Source organism: Mastacembelus armatus, chromosome 24, assembly GCF_900324485.2.
Source record: "Mastacembelus armatus chromosome 24, fMasArm1.2, whole genome shotgun sequence".
NCBI classification, from domain to species: Eukaryota; Metazoa; Chordata; class Actinopteri; order Synbranchiformes; family Mastacembelidae; genus Mastacembelus; species Mastacembelus armatus.
Window position 1 is genome coordinate 17,045,794 of NC_046656.1, and position 20,690 is coordinate 17,066,483.

General features: G+C 37.3%; 2 protein-coding genes across 3 annotated transcripts; one reads left to right on the forward strand and one right to left on the reverse strand.

The window, feature by feature from the left end:
• Positions 1-362: 362 nt before the first annotated feature.
• LOC113137570 (phospholipase B1, membrane-associated-like) lies at positions 363-13,246 on the reverse strand. The gene is made up of 41 exons (XM_026319305.1): positions 13,216-13,246; positions 13,036-13,096; positions 12,919-12,953; positions 12,089-12,158; positions 11,938-12,004; positions 11,656-11,721; positions 11,411-11,476; positions 11,270-11,331; positions 10,982-11,057; positions 10,736-10,843; positions 10,200-10,274; positions 10,033-10,104; positions 9,842-9,916; positions 9,682-9,742; positions 9,324-9,382; positions 8,962-9,035; positions 8,807-8,850; positions 8,576-8,684; positions 8,412-8,463; positions 8,257-8,337; positions 8,091-8,156; positions 7,904-8,004; positions 7,661-7,742; positions 7,466-7,570; positions 5,417-5,512; positions 4,998-5,069; positions 4,720-4,797; positions 4,392-4,452; positions 3,987-4,045; positions 3,606-3,673; positions 3,490-3,533; positions 2,811-2,910; positions 2,679-2,730; positions 2,495-2,575; positions 2,335-2,400; positions 2,146-2,240; positions 1,832-1,913; positions 1,629-1,733; positions 1,445-1,540; positions 900-974; positions 363-691 (listed from the first exon to the last, which is right to left on the reverse strand). Exons 1-41 carry the CDS (start codon positions 13,244-13,246, stop codon positions 413-415), a joined length of 3,207 nt encoding a protein of 1,068 aa, XP_026175090.1. The 3' UTR covers positions 363-412.
• A 4,184-nt stretch (positions 13,247-17,430) lies between these two features.
• On the forward strand, positions 17,431-20,647 carry LOC113136913 (protein yippee-like 5). 2 transcript variants are annotated; one of them, XM_026318064.1, is made up of 4 exons: positions 17,431-17,594; positions 18,570-18,720; positions 19,325-19,498; positions 20,627-20,647. In XM_026318064.1, the coding sequence occupies exons 2-4, from the start codon at positions 18,580-18,582 to the stop codon at positions 20,630-20,632; spliced, it is 321 nt and encodes a 106-aa protein (XP_026173849.1). In that variant the 5' UTR covers positions 17,431-17,594; positions 18,570-18,579; the 3' UTR covers positions 20,633-20,647. The 2 variants fall into 2 exon arrangements, with proteins under 2 accessions (XP_026173849.1, XP_026173848.1); XM_026318063.1 differs by lacking the exon at positions 20,627-20,647 and having other exon boundaries at positions 19,325-20,319.
• Positions 20,648-20,690: the final 43 nt, after the last annotated feature.

Sequence of the window (20,690 nt, forward strand, 5' to 3'; positions counted from 1 at the left end):
CATTTTTATTTCATAAAAAATAAATACTAGTAAAGAGAAACGTACAGATGTATGGATTTGCTAACATCAAATCACTCAAACATGGATTATTTTACACAGGACATGACAAATACTTCCAAATATTTTTCTGGATTTTTTTTTTTTTTTTTTGGAGTGAGTTCCATCTCCTCACACTGACGCCCCTTAAGTAAAACTGAACCGCTGCTCCCACTATGCAACGTCAGACAAGTTGACTGTTCCCTGCTTGTCCAATGTAAAACAGTAAACAGCTGGTGAAGAAAACCAAACATTGCAAATCATCCATCCATCATTTTGATAGGAGTGTTTCTTTGGAATCTACTCTCTACCCTCCAGTGTTCAAACAATGTCATGATGCAGCTCCAAGGTTTAAATATACTTGAGTACAACAGCATTAAAAAACTGTTCCTCTCATTTCTATTGCTCTCTTTGCTTTGTTTTTTGTACACTGACTGCAGGAGAGAATTACTAAGGTGACTGTAATGCCAGCCAGTGAACTGATGATTCCCACAGCCACTGGCACCCATACAGGCATGGAGGAGGAACACAAAGGCAGAGGGATGGTTGGTGAAGGGCTGGGGCTGCTGGTTGTGTTGGTGTATGGAGCCGTCGTGGTGATGGTTACAGGTGGACTTGGGAGGCTGTTGATCTTAGTGAAGATGAAAGGATTTGCCTTTGAGAAGGAAAATAAAAGGAAAGGTAAGAAATGTATTTATTATTATTATTATTTATGTATTTAGATTATTTATTTCACACTTTTTGTATTTTGTATTGAGTACATTGGAACTCCATAAAAGTGGGGTCTAGTTGAGTGATAAAATAATAGAATGAGCTGTGAGCAGGGGTATTACTCTCCAGAAGCCAGAAATCACCACACGTACCACAGAGGGACAGTGAATCTTGGAGCGATCATATGTGAAGTTGTTGTAGGCTTGTTTCCTGTTTACAGGCTCCAACTGTTAAAAAAAAGTGTCAAACAGAAAAAACTGACTGTTCACACTGCTTACTACTGCTGAGAGTGAAACAAGGAGGGAGATACCAGGTATCAGTGGGGTAATGTTCATGAAGGCAGGCTTAGTGAAGTCAGATCACATCTGTGTTATCATCAATAGAGAAATGAATGGAGGGTCATATAGAGGTTATCTTTTTCAGGTGAATGGTTGTAGGTTTTATTGTTTCAGGAAAATGTAAACGTGGCATTTATTTTCTGTAAGAAAGTAAAAACAATGGCTGAGTTTATTTCCATAACTATGTTAGACAACAAACACAAACATATATGACTGATTAACACAGAATGCATGATGTTTTCTGTGCTGTGATGTTTGCTCCATGCTGACATGGGTTAAAATTGAGATGATTCTTCACACTGGGTTTTTTGATTTTCAGAGGACTGGATCTCAGACAGAGGAGAGCCTCCATTACTCACCATGTTATTCCAGAGAGCAATGGCCATCTCAGCATGGGCCCGCTCACTGAAGTGGAAGCAGTCAACAGAGAAGAAACTGGGGTCGGCCTCGCCCATCTGGTGAAAAGGTCAGATTTTCAGCAAGGGTGCATTCGATTTTTTTGTGTGTGTATCATTCTTGTGATGTATTCTCTCTGTAACCTACTCCAATATAAGGGATAAAGAAATTTTGTAAAAAGGGTTGAAGGACAACAGCAAAGTCATCTTTTCCATCATAGCGATCCCCATTAATGAGATGCTGGATTTCAGCCTAAGAAATAAAACAAAGCAAAATGGAGAAATTAGAGAAATTACAGAGATAGCCCCTTCCAAAATTTTACATGAATATATATTTAGAAAAGCCTTTACCTGGTATTGTTGGTTTATTCGTTGTATCTCCACAAGTTCTGGGGTGTTTTCATCTGGGTTTATAACACATGGACAGCTGATCCTGAAAAAAACCAAATTCCTGTTAATTTTCTTGTGAGCAGCTAATCTCTAGAGGAATCAAGACAATAAATTAGTTTTAGTGTAAGTGTAAATAGTTCAAAGATATTCTAACTTCTAGAAATGCACAGATGTCACCACTGAAAGAAATGATCTTAGACACTTTGTATTTTATGCAGCATTTGAGAAGCCCATAAAACAGACCTATAAACAAGCTAAATTTATACAAAACAAACCTCCGAAGTAGTGAACAGCCCAGAGTGTTCCTCTTAACTTTTTTCAATACATCTATCTGAAGGTTCACCACAACATTAACCAAGAGCCTCGGTACCTATAGACATAGGGAGAAGAGGGAAAAATAACTCCTACTTATGCTCACATAGACGAGAGATTACATTAATTTTAATGTAATTAATTTAACTCACTTCTTCGTATAGCATGTCCAAACTGAGCATAAGATTGTGACTGTAATTCTTGGGTGACAGATTGTTCTGCAGAAACGTATCAAGCACATTTGATTAGAGTTCCATAACATACAGAAATATGTTATCTGTGTACAGTACATGCTGTTTAAAGAATGCTTACTTGGTCAAGGCAATAACTGCAAAGATCATTTGTCCCCACAAATATTGTAAGAAGTTTCCAGTCTTTTTCAAAATTGATATCCTGTGTAATATTTGTACCGAACATAAGCATGAAAGGAAAATAGATGATTAGCGTCAAGCATACAGAAAATTACAAATGGTACTCATGTTTTTGAAAGTTTCACCTTATTTTCTCTCATGGCCTTGACGAGAGCTTGCACTTGTACTGGGATCTCTCTGTAACAGAACAAATCCAGGGGCAAGGAATTAAAGAGTGTTTTACTCAGGTGAAGAAACTAAAAGAAACATGCACATACAAGGTTTTAGCTCTAGGTACAGCCATGTTGAAACCCTTCTGCCTCGAGCCCTGACCAGTGGAGAAGCCCTTCAAAGAGGGGTTGAACTTCTTCAAGATGTCTGAGGAGATAAATAAAACAGAATCTAGAAAAAAAACTGAGAAGCAGTGAGCTACATGTCCCTGGGTTAAAAAAGTATATGATTACAATATTCTCCTGTTACAATACATCTGCTACATGTCTATGTGTGAGAGCCAGTGTTTATAGGAACTCACAAATATGTATATCAGAGAAAGTATCAGCAGACATTGCACCTCATACATGCCTCTGGATCACTGATGAATTTTCTTCATAATTCAGAGAAAATTCCAAATGCAAAAAGCTGATAAATTTTACAATTTGTTTTAAATCACTCACATTTGCCATTTAAGAATGAATCTGCTCATTTGAGTGGCTCTTGCATGAGGCCTGTTATTTAGAAAATGTTCCAGATTAAAGTTTGAAATAACTATTAGATTCCAGCACTTCTTTTGAATCAGATTGCTCATGCTGAAACCAGCATCTAATAACTCATACTGATGCTAAAAATAATGCTCATCTGAGAATACAAAGGCACACTGTTAGCATTATGTGAAAGTGATTGTTATTTCAGTCGGATATAATGACAGATTATTTATTTACCAATAAATGGCATACTTACTTGGTAGTGTTGTGACGGTCTCAAGAGTCTTATCCCCCCCAATGCTGCAAAAAATTTAAACATTAGTGTCATTTGTAGAATGTGACAGTTAATGTGAAGCTTATTAGATGTCATACCTCCATGAAACTCCTTTATACTCCTTATTGAGGTCCAACAGGTTCTTTGCTTTTGCACCACTGCCTGCCTGTGAGTAGAGAACAACGAACGACAGATACTGATAAATAAAGTGACATCAGCCTTTTTTGAAGGTGTTTTGAAAAGTGAAACTTTTCAGTGAAGACAGTGAGACACAAAGATAATTCTTACATCAAAGACCAAACACCAGAACATAAAAGAAATGATCCTCACAGGTGATAGCTGTGGCTGATAATAAACTGATTAAAGAGTTCATAGTTCAGTGACACCAAATAACTGATATCAACTGGTTCAACGTTGGTGTTAAATGTTGCCTGTCAGTGTGTATGCCATTTTATGTTAAAAAGAAAAAGTGCACTTACTGTTAAAGAGTCTCCCAGTGCTGCCACCACCTTAATGTCTGCTGGTCTCAGCTTGTGAACTGAAGACAAAAAGATATAAAAGAGAGTCAACCTATTATCAAGATAATTGTAAACACCATCCCTATGTAATGGAATAGTTAGCATTTCACCAGATTCTCATTTCAGAATTTGGAACTCTGCTGTTTAAAGCCACTGTCACCCATTGAAACATGTTTTTGATTATAGCATCTGTTAAAATATCCTGATGGCACGAGCATTTATTTGTGGAAAACTGAGACCGTTTTGATGGTGTGCATAGTGTAATAGATAAATAAAAAAAGAGATTAAGACATGGATAGATAAAAGAAGACATGTAATGTCATATTGACTGTCTGATGATAACGAAGAGATAATTGTCTGTCTCACTTGAAGTTGGTACAGTGTCAGATGGAGCAAGGTCCACACAGGTGAAGTCACTTCCCCAGTTCTGGAGGGAGAAAAGAAAGGTGAAAATTGTTGCAATGTGTCATATTATCCATCCTGAAGTTTTGCTCATGTCTGGCTAATTTTCACTTTAATATTTTCAATTTATAGATACATGAACTTAGAAAAGTATAAAATCTTCTCATTTAAGAAGTTGGAACCAGAGAATGTTTGGCACATTTTCTCAACAAATTACTTCATTCAGGTCCTTAGCTGTTAAACTTCACATATTTTATATGTATTTTAATTGAGATGGACATTAAATTCTTACCAATATAGGTCGAGGTGTTGGGGAGGGACCAGCATAGATGTAATTGCTGTTGTTATAGGTGCGAATATATGGTGAAGCCTGTAGCCAAAAGACAAATTACATTGCATCATGAGAGTCTGCAACTATTCTATATCTTCAAAATATAGAAAGATGACATGCACATTCAAATAAATTAAAGTAAAATAAGCATTGCTAATACTTTTTGAGTGAGCTGTGACTGTGAGCTATAATCATTTTCACCAGCACTGATAAACATGAAGGTGATTGCAATTTCTTACCTTGGTTGGACATTTCAGATTAATGTCTGTAGTAAATTCCTGTGTGGACGTCTTATTGCCTAAAGGTTCCAGCTATGAGAAAACAAGAGTCATAGTGTATTAGGAATGCTGCATAAGAAGTAATACACTGGTACATTTAACATGCTGATAACATCACAACCAAAAGCACTTTGCCTTGCTATAGCAACCAAAGCAAGCAGGTCAGTCTATATACGTTTTTGCACTTTCACAAAGACTTTGAATGAAACCCAGCTCATCTTTATCCCGTATTGAAAACCTGTTGCTGTATGTTTGTGCTGATGTGAAAAGTAATCTCTTATGTCCAACTACTATTTTTATGATGAGGGATAGTAATTCCCTGAAATGACATTAAGTTAAATGCATCCATTAAAAAAATGACATAACTGAGAAATACTTACCATGTTGTTCCAGAGGGCACGAGCCATCAGAGTGTGGGCATTCTGGCTGAGATGGAAGCAGTCAGCGCTGAAGAAGGAGCGATCAGGACGGCCATCCTGTGGAAGAGGTATGGTAAATGTATGAACCTTAAGGACTGCTGACTATTTTTTATCAATCTGGGCAGAAAAATATAGCTTGATTTAAGAGCTGTCTGTGACATCCATCACAACTGACTGACGCCAGTGTATTGATGTCTCCAAACATACAGTTTATCCCAGATCCTCTACAGAATTTTTTTTTTTTCATTTCCAATTTAAAAATTTTAATAATTCATGAAAGACATTTATTCACCAGTGTTTTGGGAAATATGCCCATTTGCTTATTTGCAGTATTAGATTAGTAGCTCAAACCCACTGTTGTGCCTAATCACTATAAAACCACAGCTAGTAATTGGTTAGATTTGCCAAAAATACTGGAAATACGAAAAAAAAACAGCTACTCTGGCTGCCTCATACCTTCCTGTAAAACTGCAAATTCATTTTTTGAAGGACAGATGACAACTAGGAAAAATGATAAATGGCAGCCTGGAAAGACAGCTGGCAGATAGAATAGACCACATTTGCGGCAGCAGGGGCTGGTAATTCATGATGGCAGCAGCCAAGTATCATAGGCTGCACCACTTAAGCTACAAATAAGTGCCTACCCCAAGAGTCTACAAACGTGGGGGTGGAAGATGACTCACAGGCAGGACATCTGGCTATTGACCTTGGAATGGAAGTGATAGTGTGCAATGAGATCATTTCAGTCTCAAAGGTAGAGGAGAACTGACAGAAACGCAGCTGCAGAAATGTTCCTGTGGCTGCAAAAAGGTCACTTCTAAAAAAGGGCCTTAGAATACACCAAGGGAAAAATGGTACTTGGAAGCCGGTGGAAAGGACCCTTCACTAACCAATGCTTCTTAAGAAGCCAATAAAGCAGGTCAGGTGAAAGCTAGTAAGCAAAGTTTCTAAGATACTAGCACTGCCACTGAGGAAAGCAGGAGAGTGATGAGAGTAGGCAGGCAAATGGGGGGATAATATAAGATTTAATGTCCTGATGTTGCCAGCAACTAATATATATATATATTCCTGTATTCCATTGTAGGGTTTAATTCCTATGAATATATATAGGCCAACATAAGCGTGGCCAAATTACAGCATGACATTGTTCAGTTTTTCTCAAATTAGCCATAGCTGATTAGCTCAGCTGATAATGATCAGGTAATATCAGTGACCTCATGTAGCACCTGTGCTCCGTTTAAGAGCCACCATAAAACCAGTGGCACACCAGCATAGCCAAATGGAGTATATGTCATGTTACCTGAACTAGCTGCTTAAAGCAGGCAGTGAAAAAAATGACCAAGGCTGTGAGTTAGCAGACTGTAAGACTGGAGCAATGATAGATAAGTACATAGCTGGTGTGAAGTCCTGCTTTGAGGCATACCTGGTTAGCAGGACTAGCTTAGCTTGCTGGTTGGCTTAAAACATGATCTTTGTTATTTGGTGGCACAGGCAATATACTGTTAGCTTAGCACATGGCTAGCATGTTACTTAGTTTAGAGCAGGGCAGAAGCTGGAAAAACGGGGATTGTTGGGCTCTCATGGACCTAAGAGTGACTACCTCTGGTTTAGGGTGACTACTTAGTGTTTGCTGGTTTGAGCAGCATGTTGCTAACTGTATAAACATGTTGAGTCGCTTGACATAGAGTCAATTAGCACGTTGGCAGCTGGTGATACTGAAATGGGTTTAACCTGACTGGAGGTTGTGTTGAATATCTGGACTTAAAATAAACAAGCTTGGTGTTGCTTTCCAAAATGCTGGACTATTCCTTTAATGTTACATTTGAGAAATGGTTAATTCTTCAGTAATTTTTTTGAGAACTGCAAAACAAACCTATGTAATTCCTTTTCTGTTCTGACAGTTGCAAGGTATTGAAGCAGTGATAAAAAACAGAATACCATAAAATAATACCAGCTTGGTTAATACTCTTTGGTGACATTTAAATCCAAGATGTGTGACAGAACTCTCACCGGTAGTCTGGGGATAATGATATCCCTGAAGAAAGGCTGGATGACCACAGTGAAGTCTGAGCGAGTATCATACTGGCCTGACTCCACAAGCTCATGCAGTAAATGCTTAAAGAAGCAAAGGAGTCAAAGACTGAGAATTAATAGGACAGTAACCTTAGCATTACTGTACATTTGGTTCCTTCCTTCCTTTCCCACCTGATAGCTTCTGTTGAGATCGTCCAACAACTGGAGCGCTTTAGAGTTGGGCTTTGGCAAGATAACGCACGGACATAGAATACTGGCAAAAGAGAGATAACATCGTATTTTACCACTGTTTATGATTATTTATTAGCATGATAATTGGAATCCACATTACTTGATTGTTGCTGTGCAGTAATAAAACTTTAAATAAATAAAACAGAAATCACATTAAGAGGCAGAGTGTAAAGTAACACTTACTTGACCAGCCACGTTGGGCATTTAAGTGAAGTGTCCATGTGCACTTCTCTCAGTGGACTAATAAAGAGAGGCTCTACTAAGTTCACCAGAGCTCGAGGCACCTGACAAGAATTGGTTCAATTAATGGCAACAATCAAGCACACAAACATTCTGTACATCTGAAAATAAAGTCTTTCATTTACTTTACCTCTTTGTGTAGGTAAGCCAGGCTTTCACCAACATTCTGAACAAAATTGTCTGCAGAATAAATTAGCTGTAAAGCAAAGGCATAAGCTTTTATGTTTTATGTTTTTGGCTCCTCCAAAGGCGGAGGAAAACAAACACATTAATTATTGCTCAACAGTAGTACTCACAGAGTTGTAGCAGTGGTCGCACATGTCATTACCACCAATAAAAATGGTGATCACTTTCCAGTCTGACTCAAAATTTATTCTCTGTAGAAGAAAGACTTTTCAGGTAGAGTTTTCAAATTCAAAAACACTTTAAAAATAAATATCAGTAAACTTACAGAGTCATTCTTCATCCTTTCCACCAGGGCTCGCACCTGTGATGGTAGATCCCTTAAAATGCAATCACAAATATTACAAAGAAATAGCACAATCTTTCTAATTTAAAAGCACAATTCTCTAAAACATAAAGCTGGTTTTCTGTAATTAAACATGGTGCACTCACTTGCTCTTTGCTCCTGCTACAGCCTGGTTGAGGAAAGCGTGAGGAGTGTGCTGCTTGCCCATACCAACAGAGTAGCCAGTCAGGTTTTGATTAAAATACTTCAAAATGTCTGTTTAAAAAAAAAAAAAAAAAAAAGGAAAGGTTAGGTAATAATAAAAGCAAAAATTGGATGAAACAATATTTTTCATATGATTGGAAATAATATATGTTATTATCAAGAATGAGACTCACTAGGCAGAGTGGTGACAGTTGTGAGGTTTTCATCTCCACCAATACTGTGGGAAATAACGTTTTGAAATTGCCTTCAAGCTAAATGAAGCCCACACTGCAAGTGGCACAACATACACATACTCCTGTGTGATGACTGTGTTAAAGTCTTGACTCACCTCCAGGATAACCCTCTGTACTGACTCAGGACATCCAGGATGTTGTTTGGGCTGGACGCAATACCGTTCCCAGCCTGACAGATAGAAGCAGTGTTTCAGTAGCATGATTAGTTAAGAAGTTCTTAATATTTGTATATGACCTCCCCCAGACAGTAGAAGGCTTCAGTCAACTGCTATGTAATAATATACAGACTATTTTTAGTATTGATTCATGTACTGATTATTTTAACAAATTCACTAAATAAATATTTAAATGTAAATTTAATTCAGTTTGTTCATTTAGATCAGATGTCTTACTTTAGATTATAGTCTGTTTCACTCAAAATTTCAAAGGACTGACAAAAGACTGACAAAGGACTCACTGTCAAAGAGTCTCCCACAGCAGCGACGACTTTGATATCTGCAGGCCTGAGTTCATGAACTGCAGAAATACAGAAGACATTTCAGACTAGTCAGGATAATAAAGGCTTAGGCTCATTAATTAGACATAAACAGTAAAATAATGTTATACTTATTAATACATATAAATACGCTTTCTAAAGATTCTGTATAGGATCATAAAGTACTGTAAAGTACTACACTATAAATGAGTCCAAAATATATTTGGAGTAGAAGAAAAACTTATCTATCAACTTCAACATAAAATATAAAATGAATGTACATTATGAGTAAATCAGATATCTCATAAATACATAGAAATGCAAACATAAACCATTTTACCTGAGGTAGGTATGGAGGCTGAGGGAATGAAGTCCTCACAGGGCATCTCTGTACCTGTAGACTGAGCAGACACATAGAGCAGATCAACAGTTAGAACTACACAGCAGGTAAACAGTGCTGCGATAGCCTCCATTAGCCTTTAATGCAAGGCAGTACTCACTGGGTGCAAGAGAGGAGAGGCATTGCTTTGGTGATATGAAGGCGTGTTTGACTCTGTCCTCAGGAATGGTTGATTCTTTGGGTGGGAGAAAGATAAGAGAGAGGAGAAAGAAGAGAGAGGTGGGGGTGAAGTGAAGAATGCCAATGGCGCACTGTGACAAGGTGACAGATGTGTGTGGCATTATTTCTCACCTCAGTTGGACATGGCAATGTGATGATCTGTCCATTATTGTCTGTGTTATGTTGACCTACTGTGGGATGCAGCTGAAAAGCAGAAAAATCTTTGTTGTCATGTTTGCATCAGACAGAACAGTTAATCTATTAGTGTAAATTAGTGCTTAGACTGGATCAGGCCTCACCAGGTTTGTCCACATCTGTACCATCAGTTTATCAGTTTGCAGTGACACTTGTGACTCGGGGAGAGGCTTCCCACTCTGCAACAGTATCATATTGTCACATGTCATATATTGTGTACAGAATGTTAGATATGAGAAGTACATTTTGAGTTACCAGATAACCAAGACTCACTCTGTTACCATCCCAGGCTCACTGGGAATAGCATCATCTCAGGAGATAACCCCTTTTGATTTGGATTATCATTTGAGCTGTTTTGGCATTAAGGTTTTTATAACTATTCCAGAATAGTTTTAACACTTTGACACTTTGCATGATTTCACCATCTTAGAAGTAGAATGACTAAAACAGAAAATACAGACTCCTTTGGTGGCTCTGGGACTGGGAACGATAATCAGATTATTAGTTTTTACACAGATCCCAACCACAGGAGGTGGTTAATTAGTCAGCCAGGTAATCAATGTGCTCCTGAGTTAGTAGGAACCTCTTTTGATATTTCTTTGATTTGGCTCTACCTGCAGCCCTACTAAATGTAACTTACAGCTATAGATGAAGGGTCTGTGATGAAGAGAGCATCCTGCAGAGTGACAGTGAAATCAGATCTGTCACTGTACCAGTGCCTCTTTACCAAGAGCTCATCCAAAGACTCCTGGCCAATAAAGAAAAAGAAAAACATGAGAAGATGAACTTGGTAAATTCCCAACAGTATTGGCCATGTTTTAACAGTAGCTAGAATAAACAAAAGGACTGAACATACAGTAGCTAAGAGATATACAGAGACTCTAACCTGCAGAGCCTGAGTTAGCACGGCCTTCACAAGTCTGATTTCTTCTTTACTTTTTGTTTCCCCACATGGACAGATCCTGGCAGTAAAACAGTCTCATTGTCTTAAAACTACACAGTCATTACAAATAATGTCATAGTGAAGGATAAAAAGAAAGATTTATGTGCAATGTGGTTATAAAGTACATTCTTTAAGGCTTTATGCAAAATAACTATGTTATTAAACTGTTGAACCATCATACTTTTGTATTATAAGCCAGTGTCAAGGATACATTTAGGGATATAAACTTACTTGTTTTGGAAAGTGTCATACTCTCCATCCCATAATGCAACACTGACAATGGTATGTTTCAACTGCAAAACAGTGAAGTGAAAAAAGTCAAATGTGTGAATACGGTGATAACAAAAATACTGTATATAATGTGAAATATACCTGAGAGTGCAGCAGCTGCAGAGCATCGTCCACCTCTTTAACTACTGTGTTGATAACAGTCCAGATCTGCACAAACACAATTGCAGGACCTTTTTATTGCTTAAATGTCAGTGTTTATTTTCCTAATTTTACAAATTTATGCAAATCGCCTTAACTTGAACTCTGTGATTGTGTTGTTATCCCTAGTGGGAAATGACTTATACAGTGTAGATATTCCATAACAGTACTCTTTATAGCATCCTTACCTGCTGCTGCTCACAGATGCACAGCTGATGCACTTGAACAAAGAGAAGCACCAGCTTCCAAGAATCCTGTTGGCAAAAATATTAACAGCCAGTACTTTAAAGCTGTTTTCTTCCAGTAAGGTGTTTTTCCATGTTGAGAATTTGATTAGTTATTTTCCCCTAACACTCAAACATGGCCCTTGTTTATTGTGGAATGCTTTCAATAAACAAGTCATTTTACAGTATGTAGCTGTAGAAGTATCAGATGAAGCAAAAGAGACAACATTGCATTTTAAGGTGGGCTGTTAAAGAACCTACCTGATTGTTAGAGAGATACAGAGACACTTCCTTTGCCTGATCCAGCGGTGTGCTACAGAGAGGAAAACAAAAAATGACTTGAAGTAATGAAGAGTGATTGGAATCATTCTTGTATAGCAGAAAATGCTTTCTGTACCTGTGTTCAGACAGGTTTGTGTCATCTGAGAGAGGACTGATCAGTGCAGGGTTAAACAGACTCATCAGCTCTGATGGAGGAAAATTAATTCAAGTTTTAAACCCAAACCCAGAGCTTCTTGTTTCATTTTGTGTGCATTTGCTTCTAACTTCTTGAACGTGAATATTATAATAATTCTAACAATACAGTTGTAATATCTGATAACAGCTTTGGACTGTTGGACCGATAAGATAAACAATATGAATATGTCAACTTGATCTTTGAGTTTTTCTGCAATTTTAAACATTTTATAAACCAGGCAGATTACTCGATAAATAAAATAGGCTTTAGTTACAGCCAGAAACAGAGTTAAAAACAGCATCTTTTTGAACTTCTTATGGTTCAAATACATAATGTCATTCATCAAAATGGCAAAATCCAGATGCACCTTAGGTGTGTAATAATTCATTATAAGCCACTATTAGCTGGTCGATACATACTGATCAGTCTTACATAGTTTCTAATAAAGCATGACATTGTGGAAACATCCATTTTAAAGAACAGTTCCTGTTTAGTATCAGTCAGTATTTTATCTATATGAAGTATGGACAGTACTTGGCTTTCAAAAACGATAACCAACTGGGATTCATTGTTTCAAATTATCAGAGGTAGCATAGATATTAGTGTAGTAAAGATAGTGCACAGTAGTGAAATACAAGCTCATATAAAACTCTTAAAGTGAATTACTCTGTGTATTTAGACTGTAAGCCAGTTCTATTCAGTTAAACTCTGATGCTGAAATTCCATCTTTGTAAACACTACAAACAACAAAATAAAACTTTTAACTTTACCTCCAAGTCTTGATACGGCTGCAGATAGCTGTGTGCTGTGGAAACACAAAATGAATGCATTTCAGACACTGTGATGCAAATATCACAGCATGAATCTGAATGGTGACCTATGCTCACCTGTGCTTGTGAAGTCCAATAGACGAAAGCACAGTAACATCTGATGGTCTAACACTGTTAACTTGAGAGAGAGAGATAAATGACAATTCAGAAGGTAACAAATCAGCAATAACATGTTACTGTAATTGAGTTATAAAGGGAAGTCATTTATTATATGAATCAATTATTTTTCTGACTCACCATCTGAATGATGCCACTGAGAGGGAAACATCTGAGTACAAGGCAGCCCAGTTACTGAACATGAGTGGAGAAAACAGGGGACAGATAATGTATGGTATGTTGGTAGGTAAACTGACCTGCCATGCAGAATCGATTAATTCATGACTTATTGCTGATAGAAAATCAATAGAAGAAAAAAGATTTGAAAAAGTTATTACAATATTTCTAATTATGAAGAGTTTTACGAAGAATTTAGCTGCAGATAATGCACGTCCCATACATACAGTATAGACCTGTCGTCTGTGTAAGACCCAGCAGTGAGATCAGGACCAGCTGTAAAAGCATCCTTTCGCCGATTTTGCTTTTTTTCTGCAGTCTCTTCCTCCCTGCTGTCTTTGTTTGACAGTTGTCTGTCTTTGTGTAATTATTTGTACTACCTGGTCTGACAACAATATATACATCATAAATATGCATAGAGAGGAGGGACTGACCCACTTGTCCAAAGGACATAGCCATTTTATAATGAATAACTGTCACTGATAAGATCATAATGAATCTTTATTGTAATAATGAGTTGGGCTGTGAGCTAGACGGTCAAATTGTCTTTTGCAAAATTTACTACTTTATTGTTAATTTGCTTAGAATATAAAATAGAAATAGAAGAAGATAGAATAGAAGACATCTAACAGTGCTGAAATTGACTAAGTAGTAAGTAATGTCTTGGTAAGGTAAAGAAATCTGTGATTAAACAAGACAGCTATAGTCAAATTATCAAGTTGCAAAATGTCTAGCATCTTTTTGATAAAGTGTACATTAATGGACACTAGTAGTAGACTTTGTCTATAATGTATGTGCATGTTGAATGAGTAGTTTGTGTGATGCTACAGCTCTTTACTGAGCATTCTGGATATTTTTTCTCCTTATTGAAGAAATGATCTACTGTAGTTACAAAACTAAATCTTCCTCTGCATAAACTCACTGATGACTCACTTATCTATTTTAAATCTGTTACCTTTTCCTTAGATTATGGAAGTCATGAACCACAGAAATGAATGGTATGATTCTGATGCAGAAGTGCTGAATTAAACCACTTGTGCCAGTGAAGAGCTGAAGTTCAGTCTGTACAGACAGAAAGATGCAAAGTCCTAATCTCTCCATTGTTTCCTTGTTGCACTCAGCAGATCTTGAATGCCACAGAACTATTAACATTATCACAAAGAGTCAGCTCCAATCATGATTATTGTAATCCCGATATGAGGTTGTACTGCTTTTATAGTCTGTTATCGTCCCTCAAGGACATTTACTCTACATGACCCGCTGGCTCTGTGCTTATCTTTGAACAGGATTAGTTGGGCAATTTGTCCTCTAGTTACACTTCTAGATATTCAGCAACAACACGATTATGATTCCAATCATCTGTACAATTAAAAACTGACAGGCCTGAAGTGAAGCACCATCTTCCTTCTTTGTCACAAGAAAAGATGCAAGACAGGGTTTGATTCAAGAGCTTCAAATGATTTGACTACAAGTAAAGCTGGTACTTATTTAGAAATTGAAGAAAAGATAAATGAAATGAGGAGGAGAGACATAAGAAAAACACTCAAGGCCCATACTTATCAAACAAAAGTCCTTCACTGTTATTCCTTCTGCCAAACTTAAAATCACATTCTCACACACCTCTGTTGTTTAAGAGTGAGCTTTAATCTGTATCTGATCCATATGTTTATATGAAGGATTTATGAGAAATGTATATGTTTTTTTCAGATTTCTTGTAAAGAAGGAATAACTGAGGAGGCTAGATCCTAATCTGACTGATAGTGTCACAGAAAAAGTTTTGCTTCTAAATTAATCCTTAAAAACTTTTGGAAAATTGATAAATTTGGGAAGTAAAAGGCTAGTGAGAGGAAAGAATGGGATGCTTTAGAAACAAATATAATTGGGAGACATTGTCAGAGTGTCTGAGAAAGAGACAGCTTCAAATTAAATGCAGAAAGTAGTGAGTCCTTTGGAAGGTCTTTAGTATCAAATCTGAAGAATCAACTGGTAGATTTGAGCAGAGCAAGAAAACCTTTAAAGAGCAAATTAATTCAAGAAAGGCTTGGGTGGTTTTTACAAAAAACAAAACAAAAATGAAAGCCTAAAAGAGATAAGAAGAAAAAGTAAAGGGAGTCAGGGCTGCTATCACATATCCCACCAGCTGGAATGACAGAACACCAGATGGATGTTAGTGATTGCTGCTTTTCTGGATGCTCAGAGCACACAAACAGGATCTGGCACCAGATGCATTCAGTCATCCGGGACGAGAGAGATCTCTGCGCAGTATTTTGGGAAGTTGCTAATGCTTTTGGCTCACTGTCATATAAGCTAAGGTGGGAGGCTTTAGGATTTTGACCAATCTGGTGATGCCATATGAATTATTATGGCAGGATAAAGAGCATGAAGCATGTAGGATATAGAAGCAAAAAGCTTATAGGGCTGATAGAGCTGAAATTAAACAAAATGATGTAGTACTAAGACGGACACAATGAATTTTTTATTCCACCTGCCTTTTTTTGGGTAGGACATCAGCCAGATAAATCAGGTAAACCACTTTGTCTTGATTTTGTTCATCTTAGCGGTGCAGTTAATGTGTAATTTAATTTCAGGGGATTTTTATAGTGGCTTACCTAATAATAAACACCCACATAAGGTTTACCATATATTGATGACTGGGTAGCCAGTGTGGTCTTTAGTGACCTTGTTCAAGACTAAATTGGTCTATAATTTCTTGATAACAGCATGTACATTGTCCTGTTTTCATCTCTTCTTTCTCCCAACACAACTCACTGATTCCCTAAAAGATGTAAACCTTTAAAAAATACTAATGATTATATAAATTCAGTCATAATGATTTTATAACATCTGGTATTGTAGTTTTTTTTAAGAAAAACTTTCTATTGTTTTCTGCTGCAGATGAATACATGTGTGGTGCTCTAATAAATTGTCAAGGCTGCAAAATGGTGAATATGGAGTTGACTTACAATAAAATATAGTGTTCATGTTAATGGTGATTAGGAAACATGTCACCAAAATGCAACAGTGGTGCATGTGAGTATCTTTTCCTTTCGGCTGCTCCCTTCAGGGGTCGCCACAGTGAATCATCTGCCTCCATTTAACCCTATCCTCTGTATCCTCCTCACCCACACCAACTATCCTCATGTCCTCCTTCACTACATCCAAGAACCTCCTCTTTGGTCTTCCTCTAGGCCTCCTTCCTGGCAGCTCTAACCTCAGCATCCTTTTACCGATGTATTCACTGTCCCTCCTCTGAACATGTCCAAACCATCTCAATCTGGCTCCCCTGGCTTTTTCTCCAAAACATCTAACATGAGCTGTCCCTCTGATGTCCTCATTCCTGATCCTATCCATCCTCATCACTCCCAGAGAGAACCTCAACATCTTAGTGGTGCATGTGAGTATATTACACTTAAATGCAGATTTGAAACACTGAAATAATGTTTTGAAACATTTCCTTCTCTTCTTTGGGGCGACTCCATGGCTTCTGTTAACAGGTCAGTTTATTTTTCTTCAGTTAATATAATAATAATTTTATCAGAAAAATCCACCCAGTATCACATCCTGCATGTTAGAATAAAAAAACTACACTTGTGGAATAGACAGTCCAGTATTTGTGGGCTCATACAACACAGTTTTGTAAACAGTGGTACAGGAGACTTAGTGCTGCATCCAGTTCAGTGAGTCAGTTGCAGTAGGTTTTCTGTACTAGTGTGCTGCTGCTGCCCTGTGGACATTATGTAGAGCAGCATCAAGTGACCACTGATACATTAGAAACACTGGGAAGACCTATCATTCAAAATAAAAGCAGAGACTAAGTCCGGTTATTTAACTCAAAGGACTTCAGATACAGTATTACCAGTATTTTATGGATATTTACATGAATATACAAGATATTCATTATTATTATGTTGTTCAGTAACATAGAGTGAAATTATTTATCATATATAAAAAATTGGTGTTGCATTTTTTTGCAATGAATTCACCTGGTCACTAGATTAAGGGTACGTCGGTGTGACTGTGTGAGAAATTACATTGAGGCGTAGGCCCAATTTTCTGTCTACTGTGGGTTTAAGATGACGTGTATTATATTAGTTTAGTACAATTTAAAATTCCACTTTGTGCTTAATTTCGTGAGTGTATGTTTATTTTGAAAGTCCTGAGCGGAAGGCGTGACCCTCATTCTTGCTAGCTTGAAAACAAACGCCATTGTAACTGCATCAACGGCCCTCTGTCTTTGACAACACCACAGGAATAGGCAAATTGTTTTTTAATCTAAGAATAAACAGCAAATAAACACGCGTCTACGAGAAACATCTCCGTTTCCCTCCTGTTAACGTTACGAGGTGAGACATTTGGACTCGACTTAAAACGGTTTTTGGTCTGAGAACGGTTGTTGCTCTTTGGGCGACTTAGCTTCATCTTTTTGGCCATTTTCTGATGAACTATTGAGTAAAAAGTAGCGTTTGAATTTATTCTGTGTTTATCTAAAACCTGTAGCTTTGATAGTTTATGATGGGAACTTAAACTTCGCTTAAATGTTTTTTGTGTATTTTCCTTAATAATTTTGTTATGGACATGCCGGGCCTGATGATGCCTTTAGGTGGAAGTCGTAAATACTATGATCGTCTTTTGAGAGAGTACAAAATGAATCTTGTAGTTTAGAAACTGTAATGGTGTTTAATGTGTCAGCAATTAACGATAAATTTAACTAAATACAGTAAATTAATTCATTAACCACTCTCATCGACCCAGTGTAAAACAGAGAAAAGCACTAACGTTAAATCCTCACATTTGAGAAACTGGAGCCAGCAAATGTTTGGCATCAGTTTGATAACTACATTAAACATTAAATCAATTGAAATCTTGACAACTCCTTTTCTGATAAACTAATTGGTTAAATGGCTTATTGGTCCAGCACTAATACTTTTTTATTGCAGTATACATATTGTATATGTATATGCATAATGGATTTAACATCTGTTTCCTAACATCTACCGGTATTTAATGCTTAACGTTAGTTATACATTGACTGCAAATAAATAATAATAATAATTGTAAGTATACTTTGACCACCAATTTCTCACAGGGATGTGATCTGAAACATCTTTAGAAAATCCAGCAAAAATAAATACATGGCCAGTCAAAATGACCTAATTAAATCCAGAATCCATAAATCTGATAGGCTTGATTTGTAACATTATCCACAGTTATTAAAGGCCTGTTGGTTGGTCCTTTTCCCAGTATTTTTGCAGCAATGGAAAGTGCTGTGCCAGGGTCTTACAGTACATCATCTAACAGTGCTGTGTTCTTAACTGCAGGTTGTAGACAATGGGACGTATCTTCTTGGATCACATTGGTGGGACTCGCCTCTTCTCTTGTGCCAACTGTGACACCATCTTGACCAACCGAGCAGAACTCATCTCCACCCGCTTCACTGGAGCCACCGGACGAGCCTTCCTGTTCAACAAGGTACCAGCACTTCATTCTCATGGACACCTCTCATCATGGATCACAGTTTAATTGATTGGGTTGAGATTTAAGTACTTTAGCATCATCTGATGATAAACAGTCACCTTGAGTCACATTGTTTTTGCTGTTGTTTTGTGCTGTGTTTTAAGTTCAGCACAGTAAAATATGTGGATTGTTATAACCATCAGTTTCTTATCAGCAGATTATGAGACACTTCTTTATTTTTGGTTTTATGCCATCAAACATTTTATATACAGCTAAATCCAAAGGTTGGTCAAGTGTTACGCAGTCAAGCACAATATATTCCTTACTGTTAACTGATGATATCATTTCAGTGTTTGAAATTGTAAAATAAATCTGTCCTAATTAGTTAACACAATGCAATAATCAGCTATGGAAGAATGTGGAATCATTATCATTAAAACAATTATAGGTAATAAATGAATTATTAACTTAATTGGCAACAGAAATTGATGACTAAATTACTGTCAATAACAAGACAAAAAAAAACCGCTTACTTCCTTCAATGAATTTAAAAAACTCAAATACCACCACGGAAAACAAACGGTGTCACAGCAACAGGTGTGCAATCAATGTTCTCCAGGTTGTGAATCTGCAACACAGCGAGGTCCAAGACAGAGTCATGCTGACGGGTAGACACATGGTGCGGGACGTCAGCTGCAAGAACTGCAACAGCAAGCTCGGCTGGATGTATGAATTCGCCACAGAGGAAAGCCAGCGCTACAAGGAGGGCCGAGTCATCCTGGAGAGGGCGCTGGTGAGGGAGAGCGAAGGCTTTGAGCACATTTCCTCTGACAGTTCCTGAGTTTCCCTCAGTTGCTCTTACAACACTCAATTTGTGCAACCTCTCCTCCAGCTGGGTGCTTGGGCAGTATAGCATTTGTTAGTAGAGCTACAAAAAATATCACAGGTTGTGTGCTTGCGGGAAGTTTGAACAAGAAGTGGTAGACATTCCCATAACTTTAAACATCAGAGGAATTTCAAGTAGGGTGTTTCTCTACCCATTTAAAACCACCTGCATTTTGGCTGTGATGTTTGTAAAATGTGTTGATGTGGTGGGATGCTGGCTGCTGTCAGAGGGAGAGAATTTACTACTGCAGTCGTACAGGAGACTCGAGACAGGGAGACAGACAGTCACACAGTGACACATGTAGCCAAAAGCTTGCATTGTGTAAGCTAAAGCTAAAGAAGACTGAGTCAGATTTAATAAATGAAATCTGTTTGCTTAAAGAGTTAATCATTAAGCAGTATGAGACAATACTTTTTTTTTCTGGCAAATGTTCATTGTAAAGCTATGCTGGAAATCCTGTCAGCTTTGACCATTTAAGAGTAGTATATCTTGGCTTTATTTTATCTCAAGATAAATTACAAGAATTATCAGCAAAACATATTTTGTAGTGATGGAAAAAGGCAACTTTTGTCTTTGCATTTCTTTTGTTTTATTGCAAAAGTCTTCTTCCAAACACTCGATTTCCCCCTTTCCTACTGTTTTTAGCCATTTATAAGTTTGAAGGAAAGGCAGAACATATTTGTTTTTTGTCAAAACTAAATAAATTCAAGCAATATTTATTCATTTAATCTGTTTTCTTATGTGTCTGGCCATTTTCATATTTCAGTATTGTGTACTCTCCAAACTTTTGCAACCATATTTTATTAGTTTTATAAATTCATTGTGAGAATTTTCAGAGCTGACTTGTTTAAGCCATTTAACATTGGATTTTTATTGTCTGCCATGCAGCTCAACAGTATTTATACAATAAGTTCAAGGCTGAAAATTTTACTATCCACTGTTCCCATCCAATAGTTATTATAAGACTGGATTTCTTTTGGATTACAATTATTGTAACACATATTAGATACAGTATGTTAACCAGGAGTTTCTCAGTCCTGACAGTGAAATGCCCTCCAGCTCAATAATACCTAGAGGCGGGTCCTGTAATGGTCCGTAC

Coding starts and splice junctions, on each gene's coding strand:
- LOC113137570 (XM_026319305.1), bottom strand. CDS start 13,246: ATGTTTCCCTCTCAGTGGCATCATTCAGATG. Junction 13,097..13,215: donor TCAGTGGCATCATTCAGATG/GTGAGTCAGAAA, acceptor CTCTCTCTCAAG/TTAACAGTGTTAGACCATCA. Junction 12,954..13,035: donor ATTGGACTTCACAAGCACAG/GTGAGCATAGGT, acceptor GTGTTTCCACAG/CACACAGCTATCTGCAGCCG.
- LOC113136913 (XM_026318063.1), top strand. CDS start 18,580: ATGGGACGTATCTTCTTGGATCACATTGGTGGGACTCGCCTCTTCTCT. Junction 18,721..19,324: donor GAGCCTTCCTGTTCAACAAG/GTACCAGCACTT, acceptor AATGTTCTCCAG/GTTGTGAATCTGCAACACAG.